The sequence below is a fragment of the Lepidochelys olivacea genome, assembly GCF_965140295.1.
Source record: "Lepidochelys olivacea isolate rLepOli2 genome assembly, chromosome: 17".
In the NCBI taxonomy this organism is placed as follows: Eukaryota; Metazoa; Chordata; order Testudines; family Cheloniidae; genus Lepidochelys; species Lepidochelys olivacea.
The window spans coordinates 478,050-504,760 of record NC_140427.1 but is presented as its reverse complement, the minus strand read 5'-3'; the positions used below and the strand labels follow the sequence as shown (position 1 = coordinate 504,760).

At 50.4% G+C, this 26,711-nt stretch overlaps 2 protein-coding genes and 1 pseudogene across 6 annotated transcripts in view; all 3 read left to right on the top strand.

Moving 5' to 3' along the window:
- RILP (Rab interacting lysosomal protein) overlaps nucleotides 1–14,841 on the top strand; it is a 21,630-nt gene extending 6,789 nt beyond the window's left edge. For 2 of the 4 annotated variants that reach the window (XM_084650831.1, XM_084650830.1), the window contains exons 5-9: nucleotides 508–671; nucleotides 1,527–1,649; nucleotides 11,008–11,070; nucleotides 12,295–14,327; nucleotides 14,704–14,792. In XM_084650831.1, coding sequence (XP_084506957.1) covers nucleotides 508–671; nucleotides 1,527–1,649; nucleotides 11,008–11,070; nucleotides 12,295–12,451 — 507 coding nt within the window. In that variant the 3' untranslated portion in view covers nucleotides 12,452–14,327; nucleotides 14,704–14,792. Of the gene's footprint in view, nucleotides 1–507; nucleotides 672–1,526; nucleotides 1,650–11,007; nucleotides 11,071–12,294; nucleotides 14,328–14,703 lie in introns of all 4 variants that reach the window. The other 2 variants (XM_084650829.1, XM_084650832.1) reach the window with 2 other exon arrangements.
- On the top strand, nucleotides 14,810–26,711 carry SCARF1 (scavenger receptor class F member 1; the record flags this gene model as incomplete). Its single annotated transcript, XM_084650828.1, has 11 exons — nucleotides 14,810–14,970; nucleotides 17,176–17,237; nucleotides 18,173–18,274; nucleotides 18,804–19,329; nucleotides 20,284–20,502; nucleotides 21,382–21,510; nucleotides 21,595–21,698; nucleotides 23,266–23,383; nucleotides 23,808–23,932; nucleotides 24,212–24,352; nucleotides 25,078–26,711. The coding sequence occupies 11 exons, from the start codon at nucleotides 14,810–14,812 to the stop codon at nucleotides 26,148–26,150; spliced, it is 2,760 nt and encodes a 919-aa protein (XP_084506954.1). The 3' UTR covers nucleotides 26,151–26,711.
- On the top strand, nucleotides 15,656–16,373 carry LOC311532360 (large ribosomal subunit protein uL5 pseudogene; annotated as a pseudogene). The gene is made up of 2 exons: nucleotides 15,656–15,712; nucleotides 15,798–16,373. The product of its transcript is annotated as a large ribosomal subunit protein uL5 pseudogene (transcript).

The following is a 26,711-nucleotide window of genomic DNA, read 5'->3' as shown; positions in this document are numbered from 1 at the left end:
TGAGCAAGAATCCTCCTGACCTCTGAAGAGCTGTGCTTGCCAGAGCAGCGTCTGTTGTATCTCAAGCTGTCAGTGTGTATTTGTGAAGGAGAGGGGGCAGAGAGGGTGTTTCAAGAGATCCCTGATGGCTAGGTGTGATGCACATGAGACCACTTTGCAACTAGAGTTTCTCTACATTTTAGATAGGTGCTGGAAAACCAAACAACCTTAGCTTTAAAATATCCCAGCTTTAGACTAGACCCCATTATATAGCTAGCTAATGAAGTCCAGTTATATATCTAACCAATGATCACACGGGGAAGGAGACTTCGTCTTGCATGTGCTCTCCCACCTGCACCTGACTGTCTTGTCAGCGGTGGCATCTCCCCTGAAACCTGTGGCATCTTAACCAAGCTTCCTCACCTGGCTTGTACCCTGCTCGTAGCAAGAGGGGCTGCCAGGGCCTTTACACTGACTTACCTGTCTTTCCAGGGTCTGCTCAGCTTTTCCCTCTCTTTGAATCCCTAGGATGGAGCAGCAGCATCTGGGGAGGTGCTGCAGCACCAGGACTGGGGGAGGAACTCTGCTGTGAGCTGCTTCTCTAAAGAAGAGTTGAAACAAATCCTACAGGAGCGGAATGAACTCAAGACCAGTCTGTTCTTGGTGCAGGAGGAGCTGGCCTATTACCAACGGTGAGCATTGCAGCAGGCAGGGAGCTGGCATGCCCACAGCCCTGCATCAGACTGGAGGTTGTGGGGCATGGCGCTGACTGTAGGGAAGTCTCCACAGACAGCAAGCACCTCTAGGGATGTTGTAGGACCACAGAGCGTGGGAGAGGGCACCATCCAGCATACCTAGAGCAGCCTGATTACAGGGAAGGGGGAGCATGTTTCTGGGTGACCAGAACCACAGACAGTTCAAAAAAGAACAAAACACCTTCTCCTCCTGCTGCAGGGGATCCTGTGGCCATGGTAAGCTGCATCTGTGCCATCCAGATCTACTAAGATTCTGATCTGCAGCACTGGCATTTGAGTGCAGGGCTGCCTTGAGATGGTTGTAACCTTGGGCAACTAGACACAGGTCCCTGGGGGAGAGGAGGGATTGATCCTTCCCTTTTGTTTCACCCAGCGGGTTGGGTACCCTTGAGGTGGATTCACATGCTTCACCCCCCACCCATGGCAGGGGTGAATTGTGTGGCTGTAGATGGTCTAGGTTAAGGTCTCTGATTGGAGTCCTTACAACCTTGCCCTGCTGCCCCTCGCTCCCCGGAGATGGGCGATGTGCTAGTCTGTCTCATCTCACCCTGCCTTGTGATCTTTTTCTGCCTGGGCTGAGAGGCCTACAGTGTGGTCTGTCTGGAATCTAATTCCTCTGTGCCAGGATTGAGGTCCTCTCAGGGGAGGGCGTCACTGTTTCCATCTCTGTTGAAGACGGAGAGTCCTGGGGAGGTACCTTTTACTTTTGGGATGTTCCTTGCCCGCTCCCAGGAGGCTGAGGAGCTGGGTGTGTCTCAACCCTTCTGTGCACTGGCTGGTTTGTTTCCCCAGGGAGCTGCTGAATGACAACCGAATCCCAAGCTTCCTGCTGGATACCATGAAATCCACCATCAAAAAACAGCGGGGAAAAATCCGAGCCAAGATGTTGGGGACTGTGGAGGAGCCAGTGAGCAGGTGAGTCTGCAGCTGGTTGCAGGGGCCTGGGTGCTCGGGCTGGGGTAGCTCCTGCTCATTCCACAGCTGGATGGACACTGATGGCCATGGTACAACACCTCTCCTGCTGCTCAGAAGGAAGGAGAGAACTGCCTCTGCCTGGGGAGGGCCTCCAGTGCTGCCTCGTGTGCCAGCTGGGACTCAAGGAGGAGCATTGCTGCGTAGCACAGGAGCCCCTGGTATCCCCATGCCTGGGCACCAGGGGACTCCTAATCACAGGGCACTCAGTACGTTTCATTGTCACCGGGTCATATGCAGCCTGCAGGGCTGTTGGACACCACTCACTGCTGCAGTGGAGTCTGGTGAAGGGGGTGTAAGGCTGGGGCAGATAGAAGTGCTGGGGAAGGACTGGCCAATGAGCAGGGTCCTGCCTGATGCTGTCAGAAGCTGTCCAGAGGGCTGCTATTGAAGATGGCAGCTGGGACGTTCCATGGAGGGTCTGCAGGATTCACAGGAGTAGCACCCACTCCTGCAAGTACATAGCGACTCAAGGTTACCTGTTGTAAACTGTACATAACTCGAGCTCCATGACCTGCTCTGTGGACTGCGTCCTCATCACCCCAGAACGGACTGGCCGGGGTATGTGTGGAATGCAGCTCAATGGTTTTTAAGCTGTCTTGAATAAAGATCTGAAATGGTCCTAGCTTTTCTACAGGGCTTTGATAACTGCTGTTCCCTTACCCTCTGCTTCAGGGGGGTGACTCTTGGCTTGGGGGAGAGATCCACAGAAGTGAAGGGAGGAGCTAACATAACTGCATGTGATGGAAGGAAGCATCATAGTGCCCATGGGGACTAGACTCCCGGTGGGTGACCAGATCTTTGGGAGCAGAGACTTACCTACCCCCTTATCTGTGCCCTGGAACAAATGTTTGTCATGGAGCACTGGAACCTACATGTTAGGCCTCTGAGCCTGTGCAGGTGAAGGTCTTCTCTTCACCAGGGAGAAAGTGTGTTCTAGCTCCAGTTAACAGGTGAAAGCCTAGCAAAGACAAAGCAGCTCATAGTGCTCATTGAATTAAGAAGTCAAGGTCAACCTCTGGCTCCCCCCTAGGCTTTAAATCAACATCTGCACTCCTGTGAAAACTACAAGCTGCCTCCTCTTTTAGTAGGATTTACCTCGTGTTCTTAATGCAAGTTAACACATTTTTCCTGCTGAAGACTCACCATGGGGTACTGTAGTGTGAGTGGGACTTTCCCTAATGCAAGTCTAGAGGGAGTCCCCTCGTGACTGAGTGCAGAGGGAGGGTTTGGCTCTGGCCAGGTCTCTGGCAAAGCAAGAAGGAAAGTTGTCCTGGCTGCATGCATACCCTTCCCCGCAGCCTGCTTAGCCACCCCTGTAGTGTTAGAATCTTATCCTTTAATAAATAGGGCAGCAGCAGCTACCTCCAGAGCCCTATGCGGGCAAACAATGGTCTAGGGTTAACACGACTGTGTCCCTAACAGCTTCTCCAGAGCAGCGGCTGGGCTATTGACCTGCCCTGACAAACCTAGTGTAGACTCCAAAGCCTGTGTCTTGGCTGAGTATGGCAGGCTGCTGGTTCCTAATCTCTGCAGCCTCTGGGATTTGGTTAGCCCCTAGCTCTGCCTGTGGCTAGATCTGTTACTTTTTGAATGGGATTGTTACCCATCAAGTTAGCATACACGGCTGTCCCTATTGCTATGATCATTGTCATGAGCGAGCCCTGGCCCGACCCTCCCATGAGCAGGGCTGCACGATGCAGTCTGTCCCTGCCTATGCTGACCATGAAGCTGTGCTCTGCAGTGTGTGAGCTAATCTTCCTTCTGCCAAGGCCTGGTCTTGGTGTCAGCAGCACCCCTATCTCACTTATCTCCACTAGCAAAGAGCCCTTCCCTCTCTGTTCTGTGGCTCTGCACTGTCATGGCCAGTGGGGGAAGGGGAGCTTTCTACCCCCTGTAGACTGAACTGAGACATCCTATTTAGGTGATAGATCTGAGGAACTGTCCAAGATTGAGGTATCATTAGAGGAGGTTTTGGAATAAATTGATAAATTAAACAGCAATAAGTCACCGGGACCAGATGGTATTCACCCAAGAGTTCTGAAGAAACTCAAATCTGAAATTGCAGAACTACTAACCGTAGTCTGTAACCTATCATTTAAATCCGCTTCTGTACCAGATGACTGGAGGATAGCTAATGTGATCCAAATTTTTAAAAAGGGCTCCAGAGGTGATTCTGGCAATTACAGGCCTGCAAGCCTGACTTCAGTACCAGGCAAACTGGTTGAAACTATAATAAAGAACAATATTGTCAGACATATAGATGAACAGAATTTGTTGAGGAAGAGTCAACATGGTTTTAGTAAAGGGAAGTCATGCTTCACCAATCTACTAGAATTCTTTGAGGGGGTCAACAAGCATGTGTACCAAGGGGATCCAGTGGATATAGTGCACTTAGATTTTCAGAAAGCCTTTGACAAGGTCCCTCACCAAAGGCTCTTAAGCAAAGTAAGCTGCCACAGGATAAGAGGGAAGGTGCACTCATAGATTGGTATCTGGTTAAAAGATAGGAAAGAAAAGGTAGGTATAAAATGGTCAGTTTTCAGAATGGAGAGAAGTAAATAGTGGTGTCCACCAGGGGTCTGTTCTGGGACCAGTCTTATTCAACATATTCATAAATGATCTGGAAAAAGGGGTAAACAAAATTTGCAGATAATACAAAAGTACTAAAGATAGTTAAGACCCAGGCAGACTGCGAAGAGCTACAAAAGGATTTCTCAAAACTGGGTGACTGTGCAACAAAATGGCAGATTAAATTTAATGTTGATAAATGCAAAGTAATGCACGTTAGAAAGCATAATCCCAACTATACATATAAAATGATGGGGTCTAAATTAGCTTTTACCACTCAAGAAAGAGATCTTCGAGTCACTGTGGATAGTTCTCTGAAAACATCCACTCAATGTGCAGTGACAGTCAAAAAGGCTAACAGAATGCTGGGAATAATTAAGAAGAAGATAGATAATAGGACAGAAAATATCATGTTGCCTCTGTATAAATCCGTGGTACGCCCACATCTTGCATACTGTGTGCGGATGTGGTTGCCCCATCTCAGAAAAATATACTGGAATTGGAAAAGGGCAACGAAAATTATTAGGGGTATGGAATGGCTTCCGTATGAGGAGAGAGACTGGGACTTTTCCGCTTGGAAAAGAGATGGCTGAGGGGAGATATGATTGAGGTCTATAAAATCATGACTGGTGTAGAGAAAATAAATAAGGAAGTATTGTTTACTGCTTCTCATAACACGAGAACTAGGGGTCACCAAATGAAACTAATAGGCAGCAGGTTTAAAACAAACAAAAGGAAGTATTTCTTCACACAGTGCACAGTCAACTCGTGGAACTCCTTGCCAGATGTTATGAAGGCCAAGACCATAACAGGGTTCAAAAAAGAACTAGATAAATTCATGGAGGACAGGTCCATGAATGGCTATTAGCCAGGATGGGCAGGAATGGTGCCCTTAGCCTCTGTTTGCCAGAAGTTGGGAATGAGCAACGGGGATGGATCACTTGATTACCCGTTCTGTTCATTCCTTCTGGGACACCTGGCACTGGCTGCTGTTGGAAGACAGGATACTGGGCTAGATGGACCTTTGGTCTGATCCAGTGGGGCCACTCTTATGTTATCTTATGACTGTAAGAGCCTGGGGGCAGGACTTGTGTCTTGGAGTATTTACGAAGCACAGAGTTTTCCAAGTAACTAGGTGCTGACTCTGTGTCCCTCTTCCCAGCTCCCTGCAGCTGAGGTGGGTGAATAGGACCCCATTGCCATTAGTGTCATTCCTGCTGTTAAGTGCAGAAGAGGCCATTCCTGACCGTGGGGAAATCCCAGCCTTGATAGAATCCTCTGCCTCATAGTTACATCCAGCAGGGTGGGGCTAGGCCAGCCCAAAGCATGAGCAGCTTTGGGTGATGATGAATGTGGAAGAGGAAGGCCCATCTATGAAGCTTGAGCATGTGAATTCTCAGTGTCCTATAGCCAAGCCTCCACCCTTCCCCTAATTGCTTCCAGGGTCTGCGGTGCCCTGTGTAGCTGGGCAGCCCTGCGAAGGGCTAAAGTGGACTCCTCTTTTCTCTGGGGATGCCTTGGTGTGGCTGATTAACGCCTCTTGAGGTCACCAGACTCCAGTTCATCTTGTTTAAAGCAGGTTTGGGTGATGAGTAGCAGAATGAGTAGCAGAATAAGTGGGGACAGTTGCATGAATGGATGTTGCAGTGTTCTGTCTGGCTGACTGGAAAAGCTCCCTTAATGCTTCTTTCCACTGTGTCCCTTTTGTGCCAGACACACACACAAGCAATCTCATCAATGGCTGTCTGCCATCTTGCACACTTTATGTGCTAGCTGGTGATTTCCAAGGGTTGGGAATCTGTTTGTCTGACGGTTTGCATTTTCTTGTTCTCTGCTTGCTGGCAGTAGGGAGCATGGTGTCTTTTCCCTACACTCAGCACTGGCCTTTACCGTGCCTTGTTACTTTGTCTACTTCTGGAGAAGCCAGGTGGCCCATGTTAACTAAACAAATGCCTGTGAGCCATCTGTACCCACCCTCCTAGTGTGCCATAGGGAGAACAGCAGGATTTTCAGAAGAGCCCAAAGGCATAAGTTTCATTGGCTTTCAGTGGGACCTGAGTCAAAGTCCCACTGAAAAGCAAGGAGACTTAGCCCTTAAAGGTACCCTCATGCTGCAAGTGAGGGTGTGATTGTAATACAGATAGGCATCTTCCCCCACCCCAGCTTTGATCTAGCTAACAGGTGTTAAAACAGTAGTGAAGATGTGATAGCGCAAGCTAGCAACCAGAGTACATACCCAGGCTCCTCTCTGCACTTGTACTCTGGTGGTTAGTGAGTGCTGAAGCCAATGCTGTCCCCTCTTCACTGCCAGGGTGAGCTGTGCCAGCTAGATGTCTACCTTTGCTGTCAGTGTAGACCTCTGAAACAGTCACTGAGAGTGGGATTTTCAAGTGTGGATGCTGCTGAGAACCCCAGTGGTGGTGCCCATCACTAGCCATCTGACAGTTATCCTTTCCTACTCCTACGGACCCCCATGATGCTGTATTGGGCCCTGCTAGTAGCAGTGCGAGGCCCGGTGCAGCTGAGCTGCTGACATTTTCAGCACTGTGTGATTGAACCCTGCACAGAGCAACACTCATTGTTGCATACAGAGGCCCATTTACAGTACGGCACCCTGCAGAGCTGACTCCAGGGAAGCAGAATTGGTGCCAACTATCATGCTGTCTGGAATGGTTCATGACTGAGAGCGCCTATATCAGGGCAGACACCCCGAACTGGTGGTGTGTTCTATAGTGCAGTTTTACCAAGCCAGTAACAAATGTGAACTGCAAAAAGAAAAGGATTATTTGTGGCACCTTAGAGACTAACAAATTTATTTGAGCATAAGCTTTCGTGAGCTACAGCTCACTTCATCGGACGCACCGATGAACTGGATCACCTTAAAAGTCTTACTGTGGAGTCATAGACAGTCCCTTTACCCTCTCCAGTCGATCTTGCCATCCAGACAAACTGGACTTAGTGGTAAATGGTCACTTACACCAAAAATCACACCATGTTTATGTTGCTTCCAATCCTGAGAGACCAGTCACTTACCAAGATCAACTGGTACTCTTGATTCTATCCCAAAGACAACGCCTATAGTGTTGTAATAAACTATCTAAAGGCTTATTAACAAGAAAAAAGGAGAGTTATTTACAGGTTAAAACAAGCAAATTTATACATACAAATGAGTTACCATCTAAATCCTAAGAATGACAGAGTTGTAGTGATCTCTTTTCAAAGTGTCTTTCCAGGCAGACCCAGGTGGCAGCCTCTGGGGATCTCTGGCTTTAGTTTAGATCTCTGGCCCTTCAGAGTTCAAACAGCCAAAAAATGGAATTTCTTTTTGTCAGGGATTTTTGTTCCTGTCCTGCAGAGTTCAACAGGATGGGGAGAGTTTGTCTCCCCTTCATGAGTGTGGGGGAACAATCAACAAAGTCTTTTATCCTCTGATGGTCCACCATGGTTTGTCTGGTATCTATGCTATGGGCCTTCTTTTGTTGGGCTGGAGATAACACCTCATGCGGCAAACTAGTATTTCAGTTGCTAACGTTTCTCTCCTGACTGGGGGGGTTTACAGTTTCAGAGCAAACATTTTTAGTTACGGAATTAAATATTACCTTTACAACAGGGGCTATAGATACTATAAGTGAGAATAATACATGAAGCAACATACAAGCATTTCATAGAGTCTAAACTAAATACATTCTTATAAAACTAATCCCTATTTGGAGCACAACTAACATATAGGTGACCTGATCTGGTCTCCAGGTATGAGGTTGTTGTCAGTCCTTAGCTAATGCCTGCAGCCTGGGCAAGAGATGGCATCTCACCTGCTAGTGTAACACTAACAATGGTAAGAAATTTCTTCAGAATTTCTCCAGCTCACCAAGGAAGGAGGTACTCTGGTGCTTTACCTGCCATCATGGGGCAGTCCAAGGCCCAGTCCCTCACTACCTGGAGTCACTTACTGTTCAGCTGGCTCAGCTAGTAGAAAGCTGTGTGTGTGTGTGTGTTTGTGTGGAGTGGTTAGAAGAAAGTATTGGGGACTGAGAGGACACTGGCTTCTGCTCTGGGGTGAGCCCTGAATAGGACCCCTTTGCCATTAGTGTCACAGCGATCATGGGAAGGCCCTTTTAGTCACCCTAGAGCCAAACTGCCCAGGTGCTGAAAATGCAAAGCTGTGCCTGTGGAGGAATGTGTGTGTTGTATTCTGACCCAAAGTTGGGTGCGTATAATTGTAATGTGAGGATTAACAGGTTGTTGTCCCAAGATCAGGCCTAGTAATTATCATATAATTTGGGAACCCCGATGTGCACAGGTGCAACACTCACACGATAGGAACGCTCTCTATATATTTACAAATATATAATTTATTAAAAATTTAGCAAAGTTATACACACACTTAAACTCAACAAGGCAGAGAGAGATAATACAGAAAGTACATTTGGACAGCCATACTTACACTCTGGAATGTTAACCATTATCTTTCTCATCACTGTCATCATCCTCATCTTCCCCAGTGGCCATCATTCTGTCCCCTCCCAAGGTCTACATCTCTCCAGCCCATCTGCTGCCCCTGGGATGTTACTTTTACAGTAGGTTATGCTCATGCTGTCACGTCCAGTGCATATTCAGTAGAGGTCCTTATTTGTATTTCCTCCCTTAAGGTGTCCTTTTTTTATAGGTTAGTATATGTATGATGTTACCCTATTAGCATACACATCAGTTTGCTGTCATGGCACCTTTGTGGTTGGAGGTTCTGTTCAGAATCTTCTGGATGCTGATGTTCTGTGCTGGTGTCAGCTATGTTCTGTGGGTGGCTGGTGTCCGTATTCTGGACAAAATTCCCTCTTGCGTGCTACTTTCAGTTTCCTGTAACTTATGAGTTAGTTAAGTTTATCTATACCAAAGGTTATAGGGCTCAAGCCTCACACTATCCAGTAAAGCCAAATCTTAGAGGATAAAAGCCTGTAGGTTCCTTGCATTACTACTAAATATAATAAAGCAGGATAACAAAGCAATGAATATAATACAGGTAAGCTGGCCCTCTGGGCTACAGTGTCTGGCTCATTTGCTTACATGTGTTTAAATATTTAAAAAATAAAAACATTGTGACCATCACTGTCATACATCTATACAGCAACGTGAACGCTGAAGAGTCTGAAAGTGCTTTGCTGTCGGAGGCACTCAGGAGATGAAGTTTTAACGTTTGCAAAGTGCTTTGTAGGTGAAGAGCACTGAGCGTAATTGTGCTGAGTGTAAATTGTGATTCTGTATGAAATTTTGGAAAAGAATTTCCGTACCCACCACTAACATGCAGCCATTGCTGAGAGTGGAACAATGGTGCTGCTGACTGTTCATTTTGAAAGATCACCTGGAGTAAGGAAAGAGCAGCTCCTGACTTTTCCCATCCCTGATGAACTTCTGTGGATTGTTTGGGGTGGTAGAAGATGGAGTAGCTAGGAATCAGGGGAGAAAAATAATAAAGGGGAAAAAACATAGGCTTAATGGCAAGAAGAACGTCCCGGTCAATGAGAAGCATTGGGCTCTGCCATGGTCCTCCAGGAGAGGCAGTGGAAGCTCTGTTGCTAGAGACCCTAGACCAGGGGTGGGCAAACTTTTTGGCCTGAGGGTCACATCTGGGTGCGAAATGGTATGGAGGGCCAGGTAGGGAAGGCTATGCCCTGCAAACAGCCTGGCCCCGCCCCCTATCCGCCCCCTCCCACTTCCTGCCCCCTGACTACCTCCCTCAGAGCTCCCCACCCATCCAACCCCCCCTGCTCCTTGTCCCCTGACTGCCCTGACCCCTAGCCACATCCGGGACCCTTGATCCATCCACCACCACCCCCCCATTTCTTGTCCCCTGACCGCCCCCTCCGGGGACCCCACCCCCTGTCCAACCCCCTCTGCCCCCCGGGACCTCCTGCCCCCTTACCATGCTGCTCAAAGCGGCAGGACAGGCTTGTTGGAAAACCTGGGAGGTGAGTGGGTGCAAGCAGCACTGCTCGTGTGGCTGTGGGGGAAGGGAGACAGCAGGGGAGGGGCCGGGGACTAGCCTCCCCGGCCGGGAGCTAAGGGGCCAGGCAGGACAGTCCCGCGGGCTGGATGTGGCCTGCAGGCCATAGTTTGCCCACCTCTGCCCTAGACTGTAGGAAACAATCCTGCCCTGGCTCCAAGAAATGGACTGGGTGGGACCCAGGATATCTTCTCTAGTTTTTTCAAATACTGTGACTGCAGTAGCTATTTAATAGTCACATAGCAGCCCTGCCCACCAGTTTAGGGCAGAAAATGAAGGAGAATCCTTGTCCAGCTGAACACGTGGGAGGGAGGAGGGAGAAGGTGATTGCTCTTTGGAACTTGGCCAGGATCCTGGATCACATCCAACACCTTTACTCTTGCAGAGTGCCCTGGGATCTGCACTGGGCACACGTGGTCAGGGCCTCAGTTCTGCACTGCATCCACAAGGCAGTGTCCGATGCTGGACACACTGGGGGCTTTTCTAGGGAACAGCTTCCAGAAATCAAACCCTTCTGGAGCTGAATCTGGCTTAGGGTATCCTGTGAGCTGGGCAGGATTCCCATGATGATTTGTGTGATAGGGCTATTGCCCTCCTCTCCCCCATATGCGTATCATTTGTGGTTTGGGTAGAGGGATCTGGCATTCTCCTTTCTACTGGTATGGTATGAAGCGTAAGTGAGCAGATCAGAGGGTTTCTGACTTACCAGTTCTCTTCTCTTTTGCACCCTAGTGATGAAGATGAGAGTGCAGATTGTGTGGACTCTCAGCCACGTGAATCCAAAATCAAGAGCTTGTAAGTTTGCATCCGATGTGCTGATCTGGGGAGGTATCCGTATGGTTAGAGGAATAATTAGCCCTTAGGGCAGAGGTCCCTAAAGTGTGGGGTGTCCCCCCCCAGGGACCTTCCAGGGGCACGGTGGGTCTGGGCCAGCCTCCACAGGGGGTGGGGAGGGAGTGCCATCCCCACCCTACCCCTGAGCTCTGCTATGGCCCCACCCCCAGCCATGCCCTGCACCTGGCTCCATCCCCAGCCTCGGCATGGCTCCACACCCAACTGGGGGCCTGGCTGCGGCTCTGCTCCTGCCCCTAGCCTTGGCCCCTGCAGTGGCTCTGTTCCTGCCCTGGACCAGGGCATGGGGTCGGGAGCAGAGCTACATCCGGCTGCCGGCCCCCACAGAAACCCAGCTGCGGCTCCGATCCTGCCCCAGCCTCATCCCCTGGCTGCGGCTCAGTTCTTGGCTTTGCTCCTGGCCCCAGACCCATCCCCATCTGTGGCCCCAATCTCAGCCCCTTTCCCCTCCCCACTCCCCTCCCGCTCAGACCCATGGCCCCCAGGCTGGGGGAGGGGGAGCGGAGAGGACGGGTACAGCCCTCAAAAATTTGGGAACCACTGCCTTAGGGCATTATAAATGACTATAGTACCCGTGAGGCTTTATCTGTTGAGCACAGTGGGCTGAGCACTGTACGAGGAGGTGCAATCCCTGCCCCGAAGAGTCGGCACCTTCGTACGGAGGAGCTAGTGGCTTGCGCACAAGCAGTGCATCAGGGGCTGGTGTGTGTGTCAAGTGCTCTGAGAAGCCTGCTCCAGGCTTACTATTCTGATTCTCAAGCCCTAGTGTGATTTGTTGCCTCCTCCAGGGTCAGTGACAGTCACAAAGCAGCCCCAGCCTATATCACACAGGTTCTGGAGTGCTAGGCAGTGCTTAAAATATGTGTGTAGGTGAGGGGGAGGGAGGGGTATCACAGACCTGGCAAAATATTAAAAAAAAATTAAATCTAGCTGAGGGACACACTTAAGCACCGTCTTAGCAAAGCTGCTGCTCCCAGATTATGACAGGCCCCTCACTTTTTTTGGACGTTACGTACTGGCCCCAGGTGTTCACAGATGAACCTGTCCTTGGTGCTGCCAGGTGTCTCCAATGGACAGTGGTTCTGGCAGCAGCTCTGGGGATGTCGCGCTCTCTTGTGGGAAGTTCACTGCCCCTGCTCATCTACTCTCTTTCTGCTTTTCCTGCAGTTTTGGTCTGTGGTATCACAGCAGCAGCAAAGACCCCCCCAACCCAGGCTGCTCAGGAGTGTGGGAAATCATTGACTCACAGGATGTGCATTTTGAGCAGGAGGAAGAGAACAAACCCACACATGGCTCCCCTAACAAAGTGGTGCCCCCTCCCTGACCTCAGTTGAGCAGGATGCCAGCCTATGGCACATCAGCAGCACCTGCCCCTCCCAGCCCTTCTCTCAGAGACAATTTCATGGGAGGATCGGTAGCCTCAGCTCCATTAGAAACGTTGGTCCCCCATTGCAGCAGTCAGCCCTGGAGATGCAGCTGCACAAGATGCGGTGAAAGCCTGATGTGTGTAGGGTTAGACAGCTCTGCCCCCAGCCAGTGCCCGCACCTCATTTGTTTTCGCAGTTCAGATGCCCCAGTCAATGCCCAGGCCCCATTCACACTTGCAGCTTGGCCCCATCAAATGCCTGTAGCCCATCCATGCTCGTGGCTCAGCCCCCATCGAATGCCTGTGCCCCATCGGTGCTTGTGGCTCAGCCCCTGTTGAATGTCCACTCCCCATCTGCTTGTGGCTTGGCTGCCCCACCCAGTGCCTGCTTTGCACCTGTGCTCATGCCCCAGCTGCCTCAGCCAATGCCTATACTGTCTCTGTGCTCGTGGCTCGGCCACCGCAGCCGGTGCTTGGCCATGCTCTCTCTTGGCTGCCCCACCTGAAGTCTGTGCCTTATCTGTGCTTTCACCCCAGCTGCCCCAGCCAGTCACCCGTGCTCCACCTGTGCTCATGCCTTGGCCACTGCTGCCAGCACTTATGCTCACACCCCAGCTGGGCTGCCCTAGCCAGCACCTGCATCTGCAGCCAGGCTGCACTTGCAGCTCAGCTCCCTCATTGCTGGCTGCTGCTCTCAGGCAGGCACTAATTTTTCTACCATAAGTGTATCCAAACTATGGCTCGGTAGATGTATTTGCTTCATGATCTCACGGCAGGAGACTGCAATGCACTGACCCCAGAGAAAAAGTGCAATAGAGCCTCTGGTCAGGGCTTTTCTGTGTTTCACTAGGAACATGTAACAGTGACTAGTGCATGGCACTGGTAAGTGCTAAGGAAATGGAGGTGTTTTAGTCTCTGGGAGTTTCTCTATTATTGGGGTGATGGGGAGCTCTCTTGGATATATTACTGTCTGGCTTTAGAATTGAGATCAGCACCAGAAATAAATCCTTTGAGTGTTGCTCAAAGCACCTGGCATGGCCTGTGCTTTCTTCTTGCTCGTGTAGGGACTCCCAGCTTGACTGGACTGGCAGTGTCCAGAGGGAGGCCCCTCCCTCGGGAGACTGAAAACCATACTGCACACAGCACTAAGAAATCTCCAATAAAGAACAGTCCTCTCCTGGCTGAAGACATAGCCCGGGTGGGAGTTAATGGTTTTGCCATCTCTGCTCTCCATGGTCTTGAGCCTACCGCACTGCTCTATGCTCCTGTTTCCTTGGGAACTCTGTCAGGGATCAACTTCGGAGGCTGCAGGAGTCCAGCCAGCACTGCTTTACCTGGTCACCACTTCTGGTGCACAGCAGAGCCCCCAGACCATGTTCCAGCTCCCAGCCACCATTCTGGGATAGAACTGGTTTTGGGTGGTTTGGATTTGTTGTTCCCTCGGCTCCTGTTCTGTGAGGAGGTAAAAGTCTAGGCCAGCGCCTGGAAGTGCCCTGCCCTCCCTCCTTCCCTTGTAGCTAGGAGTCTCCCCATGGACTGAATGAACCTCCTGACCCCCTCTAGGTCACCGTGCAGGGAAAAGGTGTTTCCTGTGAAAATGCTGACAAAATGAGCCTGTGAGACAGCAGGATGGGCGATTGCCGGAAACGCTCCGGTCCCTGCTCTGTGCTTTCCGCAAACTGGCTCCTGCCCAGTTAAAAGGGCAGAATTGGGGCATGCTCTGTTCTGGCAGCTCTTCGTCTTGCCAAGGATTGCAGTCCCCAGTAGAGCCCACAGGGCATTGGAGCCTGGCAACACTACTGATATTCATGTGGTACTCCAGGCCCGGTGCCAGGTGGAGGAAGGGCAGGGGGAGGGAGGCATGAAGTGGGAGAGGCGGGGTCTGCCGTTGAGTGGGGGGTGGGTGGGATGTGAGGAGATGGGGGTAGAGGACATGATACTCGGTGGAGTGGATGGGGGCAGGCTGAGGTGATGTTTGGGGATGGAGGGTGGGGAGCTTGGCTTTGTCCCTCTGATTGCTCCTGTGGCAACTATTAGGCTTTGCCAGCAGCAAGTAACTTTCCTCAACATGATGCTGGCTCTAGGGGCTCCCCTGTTTCTACTGCTGCAGTGAACGGTGGGATACAGCGTTTGCCCTGCCCCCACTTCCCTTCCCACCCCTTCTGGCTCCTTGGATGTGAGGGATTTTTTCGCCTCCTGCATTTCCTCAGGAAAAAGCAAGGAGGAAATTTGAGGCCAAAGAGGGGGTGAGGCAGAAACTGAGAGGAAGACCGACAGACAGAGCCAACCGACGGACAAGAAAGCTGCATACAGCCCATGCCTTGGCTTGGAAGCCCCTTGTGGCCAGCATCACCCTGTATCCAGACCCAGATGGCGCAGCTGCTGCTGTTACTCTTTTGTCTCCATTTCTGGCCATGGATTGGGAGCTCTGCTCAAGAGCTGGACCCTAATGGGAGGAATGTGTGCAAGGCTACCAGGTAGGTGTCCAATACCTTTCTTTACCCACCTTCCCCTTTTGCTCCATACCCGTCTCAGAGCGCCCTTCCCACAACAGGGCAAGAAGAAGTAATTCTGCTGCAGAGATTAATTCACTGTCATCTTTTGACTAACATACTCAATAGAATAAGCTCCCTGAGCTGGAACTGTATGGCCCAGGGATAAATGTGGCAGCACAGAGATCTCTGTGAGATAACCTTGTAACCTTGTGTTCCTTGTAACCACACAAGGAAAATATTCTTGTTTAGTAGCACAGAGATAGCTGTGTGTGCGAAGACGGGATCACATGGAGACGTGTGTTTGTTGAATGACACAGTGATAGCTGTTGGAGGGGGGGAGAGAGAGGGATCAGACAGGCAGAGTAGTATGCATCTAATAGCACAGTTGTATATTGGTGTGTGAGAGGGATGAGGCAGGCAGAGGTGTGGGTTTGTTTAATAACACAGAGATAGCTCTGTGTGTGTGTGTGTGAGAGAGAGAGAGGGATCACACAGGCACATGACTGTTTAATAACGGGTAGCTCTGTATGAGAGGGATCACACAAGCAGAGACCTGTTTGTTTAATAACACAGGGATAGCTCTGTGTGTGTGTGTGAGAGGGGATCACATGGGCAGAGTAGTGTGTATTTAATAGCACAGTTGTAAATCTGTTGGTGTGCGAGAGGGATGAGACAGGCAGAGGTGTGGGTTTGTTTAATAGCACAGAGAGAGCTGAATGTGTGGGTAGGTTTAGTTTTTAGTTTTATATCTCAGGTGGTGTCAATATACTCAGTGCTCCACGAGAGAGTGAGACAGTCCCTGTCCCAAGGAGTTCACTGTGCAAGATCAGGGTGAGAAGGAGAACCCCATGTGTGAGCTGCGCATCCGCAAACTCTGTCTCAACATTTGTGTTGGGGAAAGTGGTGACAGACTCACCCGGGCAGCCAAAGTGCTGGAGCAGCTCAAAGGCCAGACTCCTGTCTTCTCAAAGGCTCGATATACTGTCAGATCCTTTGGAATCAGGAGAAATGAAAAGATTGCTGTTCACTGCACGGTTCGTGGGGCCAAAGCAGAGGAGATTCTGGAGAAAGGCTTGAAGGTGTAAGAATATGAGTTGAGGAAAAACAACCTTTCAGACACTGGGAACTTTGGCTTTGGAATCCAGGAGCACATTGATCTGGGAATTAAATACAATCCCAGCATTGGCATCTATGGCCTGGACTTCTATGTGGTTCTGGGCAGGCCAGGCTTCAGCATTGCTGACAAGAAACGCAAAATAGCTCCATTGGAGCCAAGCACAGAATTGGGAAGGAGGAGGCCATGCGTTGGTTCCAGCAGAAGTACAATGGGATCATCCTTCCTGGCAAATGAGCAGTTCCAGTTACGAAAAATGCTAATAAAATTTTCTAACGTTTAAAAAAAAAATAGACAGCAATTAAAGCCCAGAGAGCACCAGGCCACCATGTGGTAAGAAGGCAGAGTACTGCCATGGTTTTTACAGAGTTTTAAACTGTAACTACGTAAAACTAACCTCATGGTATCACAGTATTCATGAGTCTCTGGAACTGAGGCAAATCCGGCTCCCTAACACCACTTTCTGTTACATGCTATGAGTTAGATATTATCCATCAAACAAAAAGGGCCTAGAACTGCCTGATTTCTTTGCCTGGGATTGCTCTGTCTTGTGAACTCAGTAGGAGACTCCCTGCAGAAGCCTCCTATAGACCCTGTCTTCTGGCCTTGGTACCCTCTTTCTCAACCATCGTGGTATTGTCTAGTAGAGTCTTTTATTACTTGGTGGCTGCTGGCTGCTATGCAGCTGGCTGCTACCAGCAAGGTGAAAGAATCTAAAGACTTGCATGACTCCGAAAAATAAGCTGTAAACACTGCGTGTCTCGTTAAACACAGGGAGACAACACTGACAGAACCAGTCAGGACAGCCTTAGTGCTGCAGCCTGCTCATGACTTCCTCCCGTTCCTCTGGTGTCCTTCCCAGGGCAATGCTTCCAAAGGCATGCCCATCCTTCAGCATGTTCCAAGCTGAACCTTGGGAGAGGTGCTTCTGGCTGATCCTTAGTTCCTCCTAGATTATATGGGCTTTAATGCAAACATAGGAGCGTTCTCTCAACCCCAGTATATTGCCCCTTTCATGAGCCCTTGCTGCCCAACACCCTGCTCCTATGCTAACAGATCTCTCCCTTCCCCAGCCTCTCTGCAGGTCTGGTATGCTGCCCAGGTTGGAAACAGGAAGGCAGGGAATGCACAGCTGGTGAGTCATCAGTGGCTTTACATCTCATGCCTTTGTCATTTTGACCAGCCGTTTCAGGCTGTTTGGTGTGTGCATTTCCTGAATCTCAGTTCTTTGTTGCTCAGAATCCAACAACATTTTGGGAAACTGCTTCTTCCCTAGAGGCTGAAGGGTGTTAATTTCAGGTGCAGAATATTCTGCTGAGGCGTGATGCAAACCAAGGCAAGGGTTGCAGAGCTATAAGGCCTCTCGTGAAGTGCAGCTTTGTGCCTTATCGCATCTGTCCAGCTGCACTCCAGGGTTAATGTAGGCTGAAGCAGGAGGGGGGCACTCAGAGCACCAGCAATGCCGGTGGGAGAGCTTCTCCCCCAAGCTGGGGAGAAGTGGTGGGAAGCTCTCGTTTGCTCTTCACAGAAAAGGGGAGCCATGCTGCTTTCCGCCCCATCCCATTAACACTTGCTCAGATGAATCTCTCCTCAGGATTTGCTACAGAGCCCACCGCCCCAATATCTAAGTGCTGCATGAGCTGTTCACTCCATAGGATGTGAGGCAGCCATTTCTCCTCAAAAAGCCTCCCAGAAGCCATCACCTGTGGGTCATTTCTAGCCTCAGTCTCAACTTCCTGGCTGAAGGCCAGGGCTGGGGCCAGTTGGAGCAAAGTGTGTCCCAGGCACCATAGGGCTTGGAGCAGAATCCCCAACCTCTCTCTCTCTGGAGCCCACACATGAGGGCACATGGGGGGTGCTGATTGGGAACTGGAGTCACTGACAGGCTAGGTCACTGGTCCAAATCCACAGGGACAAGGACCTGGAGGCCAAAGGGCCTTGGCCCCTGGCAGCTCCGGAGAAGCTGCAGGTGCCCAGCCTATCTGCACTTCCTCTCCCTGGCCACGTGCCTGCCAGCAGCCTTGTGCTGGGGGAGCCTGGCTCCTGATTAGCTTGTTCTGCTGTTGACAGCGTGGTGTGAAGGGGAGGATGCTTGCAAGATGGATGAGGTGTGTGTGAGACCCGGGATCTGCCTCTGCAAACCTGGCTTCTTTGGAGCCAACTGCAACTCCCGTGAGTATGGGCATGGAGGGGCTGGTAAAGAGGGGGGAAGGGCAGACTCTCACCCTTAGACATACAGAGAATCCCCTGTGATCTCAGAAACTCTATCTGTGACACAGCGCTCACTGCACCCATCAGGACATTGGCTGGGTCCCAGGAGGTGAGCTCAGGCCAGAGGTCCCAGCATGATGGCACATGGTCACAGTTAAGTGCTCCAAGTGCCCAGCAGCCCCTTGGCCCATCCATGAGCACAAGCAGCTACATCCACATGTTACAGCATAGCAGAGACAGTGTTTGGGGCATGCTGTTCTGATGTCTCCTCCCAGTTGGGTGTGGGGTGTCTCTTTGGTAGTCCCCGCTCCTTAGTCTCCCTACTGCATAGGACCTACAAGGGCCTACCAGCCTGTGCCCTTCCATGGCTTACACCACCCCATAGGGAAAGAACACCAAACCCATTGCCAGATTGCTCTCCTCCCTGTGGCACAGAGACTCCTATACTCCTGCATGTTGTGATCTGGTATCTGTCTTGTTCCCTTTGTAGGCTGCCCTGACCAGTACTGGGGCTCGGACTGCAAGAAGAGCTGTTCATGCCATCCCAATGGGAAGTGTGATCCTGTAAGCGGCCAGTGCACTTGCAATGCCAACCGCTGGGGAGTACTCTGCCAGTTCCCATGCCAGTGTGGACCTCATGGCCACTGCAGCACCCTCACTGGAGCCTGCCAGTGTGAGCCAGGCTGGTGGGCACCGAACTGCAAGAAGCAGTGTCTGTGCAGGCTGGCCAGCTCCCACTGTGACCCTGTCACAGGGCAGTGCATCTGCGCCCAGGGCTGGTGGGGTAGGAGATGCAGCTTCAGATGCACCTGCCACCTCTCACCCTGTGCCCAAGACTCAGGCAGGTGTGAGTGCAGGGCTGGGTTTTGGGGGCCATTGTGCCAACATCATTGTGACTGCCTGCATGGGAACTGCAACCCTCTTGATGGGCATTGCAGCTGCAACCCTGGCTATCAGGGCAGGAGCTGTGGGGATCCTTGTCCTGCCGGTTATTACGGATCTCAGTGCAGATACAGGTAAGAGGAATATCACTCTGCGTGCTTGTGATAAGGTATAGTGCCCTAAGGTGACTGCATGAGTCTGGGGCTGCCTAGGGAGTGCCAATGCCCAGAAGCCCGTGTTCCCTGCTGGGTATGCAGGAGTTTAGGACCAGACTGGGTGGAGCTCAGGGAGTGGGCAGCTGATGCTTGTTAGACTGTAGGGCGCAGCTCTTTCATATAAAGGGACTGAGAGGAAAGGGGCAGCGAGGATTTGGATTGGCTGCCCTATTCATACTCTGGGAGAGGTGTGGGGAGATATCATTTTGTGAGCTCATCTCCTGGCTGGTGATGGAGAGGCTTTCCTGAGCCAGTGGCCAGGGAGGTCTGGCTGTGATCAGCTGAGGAATGAGGCACAGGACTGTCCCCCATGGGAAAGTCTTGTAGACTTCAGTAGAAAACTATAGATAGCTCTTCTGTAGGCTGATTCAGGGCCTAGAGAGGAGGATCTCTCTTTCTTCATTGCATTCAGTAGGTTTTTTAGAGTAATAGCTTCAAAACCCTGTTAAATTCCAATAAGATCTCATGAGATGTCATCATTCCTGTTAAACTCTGTAGCATGTTTCCACAGGGGTAAGTGCAGGGACTATATCACAGCTGTACAGAGGGAAACCTCTGAGGAATGCCACCAGTGGACACCTGTCTCAGAGAAGGGGGCTGATGACTCTGCCATACTGCTGTGTGTGGAAGCACTGTGGATGGGGTTTGGGAGGGCTGTGCAGGCTGTCAGTGACCTGAGCTCTTTTGAGAGCAGATTGCTTTGTTCCCAGGGCTGTTGCTGGTGGGAGCATGCTCTGTTTGGTCTTGGCTGTGGAGCAGAGAGTACAGTTCTCTTCTCCCTATTTCTCTGCCCTATTTATTTTGGTTTGGGATGTGGGGCCGCTGTTCCCCCAGCTCTGATGCTGATTGTTCCTTACACCCCTGACTGTGCAGCTGTGGGCACTGCAAGCAGAACCAGCCCTGCTCTCCTGTGGATGGGTTCTGCCTGGCATGTGACTCTGGCTGGAATGGTACCCTCTGTAAGAAGCTGTGCACGCCTGGATACCATGGGGAGAACTGTGCACAGATGTGTCCCAGCTGCCGACAAGGGGAGGCCTGTCATCCAGAGACAGGGGCTTGCTTGAATTGTGACCCTGGCAAGACAGGACCCAGGTACGGACCCCTCTTTTTCTGTGTGATGTTTGCCCTGTGGAGCTCAATTCTCTGTTGTAGCAGACATCCTCTGTCCTCAGGTTTCCTTGAGCGTAAAGTAGAAAATATTTGTTTGAAAGCTTCATTCACAGTACGGAAGCTTAGATGCTGTGTGATGATTGTCCATGGATAGACGGACAGCTGTCAGACAGCTGAGCTAGGGATTCTGGGTGGAGACCACCCAACATGCATTCAGTGGTACAGCCTCCCTTCTCGCCAAATGTGTGCAGAGCAAGGCCGTGTTCAGACACACTAGGAGGTCTCTCTGTGTGCTGTCTGCAGAAATCCTGGCGTCAGGTGTAATACCAGAGAACAATGAAAATAAACAGCAACCAATCTCTATTCAATATTTGTCTTGTTGAGGTCAAAGAGCCCTGAGGTCAGAGACACCCAGTGCATCCCCAGCAGGACTCTACAACACAATGAGCCGCATATATTTACAGGCTTGTCTATGGTTCCCTTTCCTGTAGTATCTTCAGTATCTGAGCCTCCCACTCCATGAGTTAGGGAAGATTATCCCTATTTTGCAGATGGGGAACTGAAGCACAGAAGGGGTAAGTGTCTTTCCCGCAGTCACGCATGGAGTCTGTCAGAACCAGGAACACAACCCAGAACTCCTGGGTCACACTCTAGTGCCCTAACCACCAGATCACCATTCCCATCCTCAAGTAAGATTAGCAACAAGTCAGGGCCCTGTGGCACAACATTAATATCAGTGCAGATGCAAAGCAGGCTCTGCACTGTGACAGAGCTGCTAACCCTCAAACTAAGCTATAGCCCCTCTGCATTGCCAGCCTCTCTCCCATGAGCCAGCAGCTAGATTCTCCCCTCTCTCTGCAGCTGTGAAGCATCCTGCCCTGCCGGAACATTTGGAGATGGATGCAGATTCACCTGTCCAGACTGTGTTAATGGGAGCTGTGATCCAGTGTCTGGGGAGTGTATCTGCCAGGCTGGCTATTGGGGCACCAGGTAAAAGCGAGGGAAGCTGCAGTGGGCAGAGGATGGGATGTTTCCAAACGAGCATTTTCCATTTCTTTCTGTCTCTCCCCTCAGCTGCAATGAGACCTGCCCAGAGGGTTTTTTTGGAGCGAACTGTTCTTCCCCCTGCCGATGTCCAAGGGGCCCCTGCCACCCACACTCTGGGGACTGTGTGCTCAGTAAGTGATATCGTGCACTGTACCTTTTCATTCATTCCCTATTAACCAGATCTTCTCCTTCCCAGAGCAGAGAATTGGTTCCTTCTCTCCCAATATAAAACCACATAAGACACCAAAAGGTTGCTGTGGAAGCCAAGGTGCCCTCTGGACTCGGGCTGGTTCCCAGCAAAGACGCTTTGCACAGTGTCATGCAGTACCTCTACTGCCATACAGCATGAGCTTCCAGGAAACTCCCTTCCCTCTTCTCCTCCATCTCTGTAGATCAGGAAAATGAGCTCTTTCCTATCTCATTTTTGTGGCTTTGGTTTCCTTGTTATAACCCCTCCGCACTACCCAAGCCTGTTTAGCTGAGTGCAGCTATCATGCCAGATTCAAGTACCACAACAGTTTGGATTGGGATTCAAAGTTAGTCCAAAAACCAGAGCTCACGTTGTTTGAAGCTCATTGTGCCTCACAAGACCTTAATCTTGCTCTAGGCCTTTGATATTTCTGTCCCTGTGTCTTTGTTTCCATCCTGTAGCACAGGGTGATATTTTCATCCATAACATTCATCAGGAGTATGTCAGAGTGTAACTAAAATGATTAACTGTGTTTAGAGTTAAGGTGTTTCTCTGAGTCTGTCACATGAAATTACAGCAGAGAAATGGATCCAGCCTTGATTGTAAAGTCACTTGTTTGTGGGTAGATGAAGAATTGCTTGGTTTGTAACAGTTGATTGAAGGACATAATTGCACTATGGAGAAGCACTCTCACTCGGTTTATCATCCCCGTGTGGACCCAGGTTCTAAAAAATGTGGAAATGCATCTGAATAAAATACTGCAGGGGAAAGTTTGAAATTTAACAGGAGATTTAAGAAGGGTGATTCTGACCACATTGGTTAGTGCCAGTCAGAGGACTTTCACTTTCATCTGAAGCATCTGGCACTGGCCTCTTCTGAAGGCAAACAACTGGAATAGATGGCCCAAAAGGTCTGATCTTTGAGAGCAAGTCCTTATGTTCCTGAATGTGCCACAGTAAGTCAAAGACTCTTTAGCATAGAAAATGTGTCTGGAGTAGAGTCCACTTGACTTTAATGTACAGATACATTCTTGGTTGGGAATGGTGAGATCAGCACCTCGTCTTGCTTATGGCTTTGCTAACTGGGCTGTGCCTGGTGGAAATACACTCTCCTGTAATGTGGTATCATCAGTGTTATGCTGAAAGAGTGTACGGGAGCAAACAGCACTGAGAAAATCTTAGCCTGTCCTGAGCTCCTGCCTCTTCCTGGGTGAGGAGTTGGAACCCTGGGGCTCACTCAGAGAGACTGTCACTCTGCAGATACCAAAAGATGTGCTGGTTCTGTGAGCTGGGTGCTGGGTCTGGGCTGAGTTCCCCAACTGTCCTTATGATATGGAGCGGTATGAATGGGACGAGATTCGAACAGGACTGGATCTGTTTAGTACATTCTGAGACCACTGAGGCAGGTCCCCAGATCTGAGATCCTTCCTCCAGGATGGCTTTCCCAGTGCTCTGAACTTGCCAGCCAAGTAAGAATTTCACCTTGTTCTACACTGTTTCTCCATGCAGGATCAAAGCACCAGGGAGCCCTGATAGCTGGCATTCTCATCCCATTACTCCTCCTATTACTCTGTGTCACCTGCTGTTGCTGTTGCTGTGGAACCAGCAAGTTGGATGCCAGAGACAGGTATTACTAAAATGTGTCAGGTGCTGTAGAAATGTAGCTGCAAAGAGAAGAGCCACCTGCCATGGGCCATTGCTGCTGAACGGCCCTAGAACCGAGAGGAACCTTTTCTGGCCAATTAAAATTAGCCTCAAGGCAAATAAAGAGTCCTTAGCATCTTCATTGGGTTCTGTTGCCTGACAGGGAATTACTTGAAAATTTCAGGTTACTTCATTTTACTTATTTGACTCATGTAGCCCATAAATCAGCCCATGAGTCAAACTGCATTAGCGGATAGGTTGCAGGACTTGGTCAGAAATGGGGCTGCCACATGTGCAGGCTTCTCCCAAACTGATTCCAACTCCATTTCCCAGCAAGATAGGAGTGAGCTTTGTTTAATTGGAAAGCCAGTCATCTCTGCCACACATCTCTGTTCTTTCTTTCCAAGGACGACTGTTGCTGATGGTGATGCGATCTCCAGAATGAAACATCACGTGCAGGGGGTGCTGGCAAATCTCAGCTCCACGTTACCTTGCCTCTCACTGAGTGGCTACAGACTCCCCCGAGTCACAGGTAAGATCAGGATTATTAGCACGGATCCCTGATTGATGCACTCTTTATTATGCCCTGCTTTGTCTGTGTCTTTAGAGTTCCTGAGGGTAGGAACTGTATCTCCTTACATTCATACTGTAATTGCAAACGAGCAAGCTGTGCCAGCCAGTTACCAGGTGACTGCCCCATGGAACATGCAGTCTAGGGCATCCCTGGTACAGTACAGACTAGAACACGTAGACCAGCATGTGGTCCTGAGAGCTGGATTGCTTCTTCCTCATAGTCTTGCTTCCCTTCCAGTCTCGCACCATGACACAGAGATTCCCTTCAATCCCAGCTTCATTGAACCGCCTTCGGCTGCCTGGGCCTCAGACAGCTCCTTCTCCTCCTCCTTTGACACTGACGATGGGGGCCCAGCTTACTGTGTCCCTGCCAGAGAAGGTAACGCTGCCCAGTTGCTTCACCATCTCCTTAGGACTCATTTTGAACTCTCCTTCCCTGTTTCCTTTGCTCTGTGGGGGCGAAAGTCATCCCTGTGCAGAGGGCCCAATGGGACAGAGGCCCTTTGCTTAGGGTGAATTTCATTCCATGTGTACTTGTGGGGAGGGATTTGCAAAGGACTTGTGTTACACACAGGCACCAATTATTTTTAGTTCCTTATTTTCCTTTCCATACAGGGAGGCTGAGCTCTGTTTCTGGCCTTCCGATCAGTTTAGTGTGAAATGGAAATATGCTGTGGTATGTGCCAGAGCTACATGTCCTCAGAAAACTGCTGATTTCACAACTCCCTCCCTCAAATAAGTTCAGAGCTCATTGCAGCTGTTTGTGCTTCCATAGCTGCTGCAGTTAAGACAGCTCCCACCCTGGGCTCCCTGTGGCATCAGTGCGTAAAACCTAACTCAGTACCTTACCCCACCATCCACTCTCATAAATCTAGAATCAAGTCTGGGAGTAAAGAAGTGCAGTGCAACCCCAAATGGTGCCAGTTCTGGATACTCTAGTCCCTAGAAGCCCCCAGTCATGGCGAAGAGGATAAAGGCCACATGCTCTAACCTTGAGCCCTGAGCTAAGGAGAAGCCTGTCGGTATGCTGGTGACTTAGTTCTTGGAAGCCTCTGTAGCCAAGGGAGAAGCAGCCTAACCCCCCTTCCCTTCCTTATTCTCCAGATGTTCCTGCAGTGGCAGGCTTTGAGCCTCAGGAAGGCAGCTCCAAGTGTCATGAATTTCCTGATGCATCAGCATTTAACTCTGAGGACGTCTCCCAGCCTTTCACCATCCCCCGCACATCCAGCATCGCCAGAGCCAAGAGGCCCTCGGTGTCTTTTGCAGAAGGAACTAAATTTGGCCCTCAGTGTCAAAGAGGCTCCATGGAGACACCAAATACCACTCGGAAGCCCAAAGCCCCCTGGGGTCTCACCAAAGTTCCCTCTCACCAGCACCATGCTGACCCAGAGGAGCAGCCCCAGCAGGGTGGGTTGCCAGGTGACTGTTACAAAAACCCAGAGCCTATCTCTGAGGCTGAGGATAGCCACCAGCCCTCCCCCAGGGGTACCTCAGGAGGCCACAGGATGCCAGTGTCAAGTGGCAGACATGTGGCCCAGAGAGTCGAGGCCCTTGAGGCAGCTTTGCATCCAAACACTTTGGATGTTAGAGGAAAGGAGCAGAATGTCACAACCATTTACGTGACTGTGGGGACAGCAGGGAAATCCTCCAAGTCCAATGAGAGTGCTGATGGAAGCAGAGAGGGGACAGTTCAGGCTGTACTGAAACGTTTGGGTAGTTTCCAGAGAGTAAAAAGGGCTTTCAGGGAGGAGCCCATGGTGAGGAAAAGTACTGAGAGCATCCAGAAACCTCCCCGCAGGGCCCTGAGCCCAGAGAGGGACTCCAGAGACATGTTCTCCCAGCCATCCCCTCCACACAAGGAGAGCTCCAAGACAACAGATCTGGAGCCCTGTGAGTCACCTGAGCTCCTCACACATAGACACCAGATAGATGTTCCTGTTAAGCGAGAACCTCTCATCCACACATCTCCTATATTTAAAAGACTAGTGGCTCAGGAAGGAGAAGATGAGGTCACAGGGGACCCCAAGAAGAGTGAAAGTCTTGAAGAGGCCAGAAGCCTAGAAACAAATGAACAGGCTGTTGTTGAGGAGGAACCCAAATACGAAAATGTGTCTCCAAATCGCTGTCCTTCAGACGAGTCTCCTGCCACCTCCCCTGACTATGAGGCCAACACTTGAAAACCCACCCAGGACCTAAATCCTGCCTCTGTTTCAGAACTGTGACAGTCATCACAATGGAGCTGTGGCCAGAGTGGGCAGTGCACCTTGCAGGGCAGGCCACGAGCTATTGAAGAGTGCTAGGTCTGCAACATGCCTGGTATTAGAGGGAACCCAGAATTTCACCTCCCAGACATGTCATGTGAACTAGATCATTGTCTAGCGTTACCATTAAATCTCTGTGACCCACAGGGTCAGGTTCTGCATTGCATGTTAATGTTCAAATGAGGCAACTTGCTTTGAGTAGCAATGTTACCTAATGGAGCTGCAGAGATGCCCTCCTGAGTTCCATATTAGTCTTGCCATGAATCATTACCAAGGAGGGACGGTGCTGCGGGCAAGTCAGTTCAGGCACCTCCAATACAAGTAGATTAATCAGAAGAAGTGATTGTACCTGATGGCATGTTTATTTGATGACTGTGCTTTTAGCTTGCTGGGCTGACCAACCCAGGGATCTTAGGAAAATACCATCTATGTGAGGTTCAGGAGTCTGAATTACAGCAGAATAACACAGACAGCCAA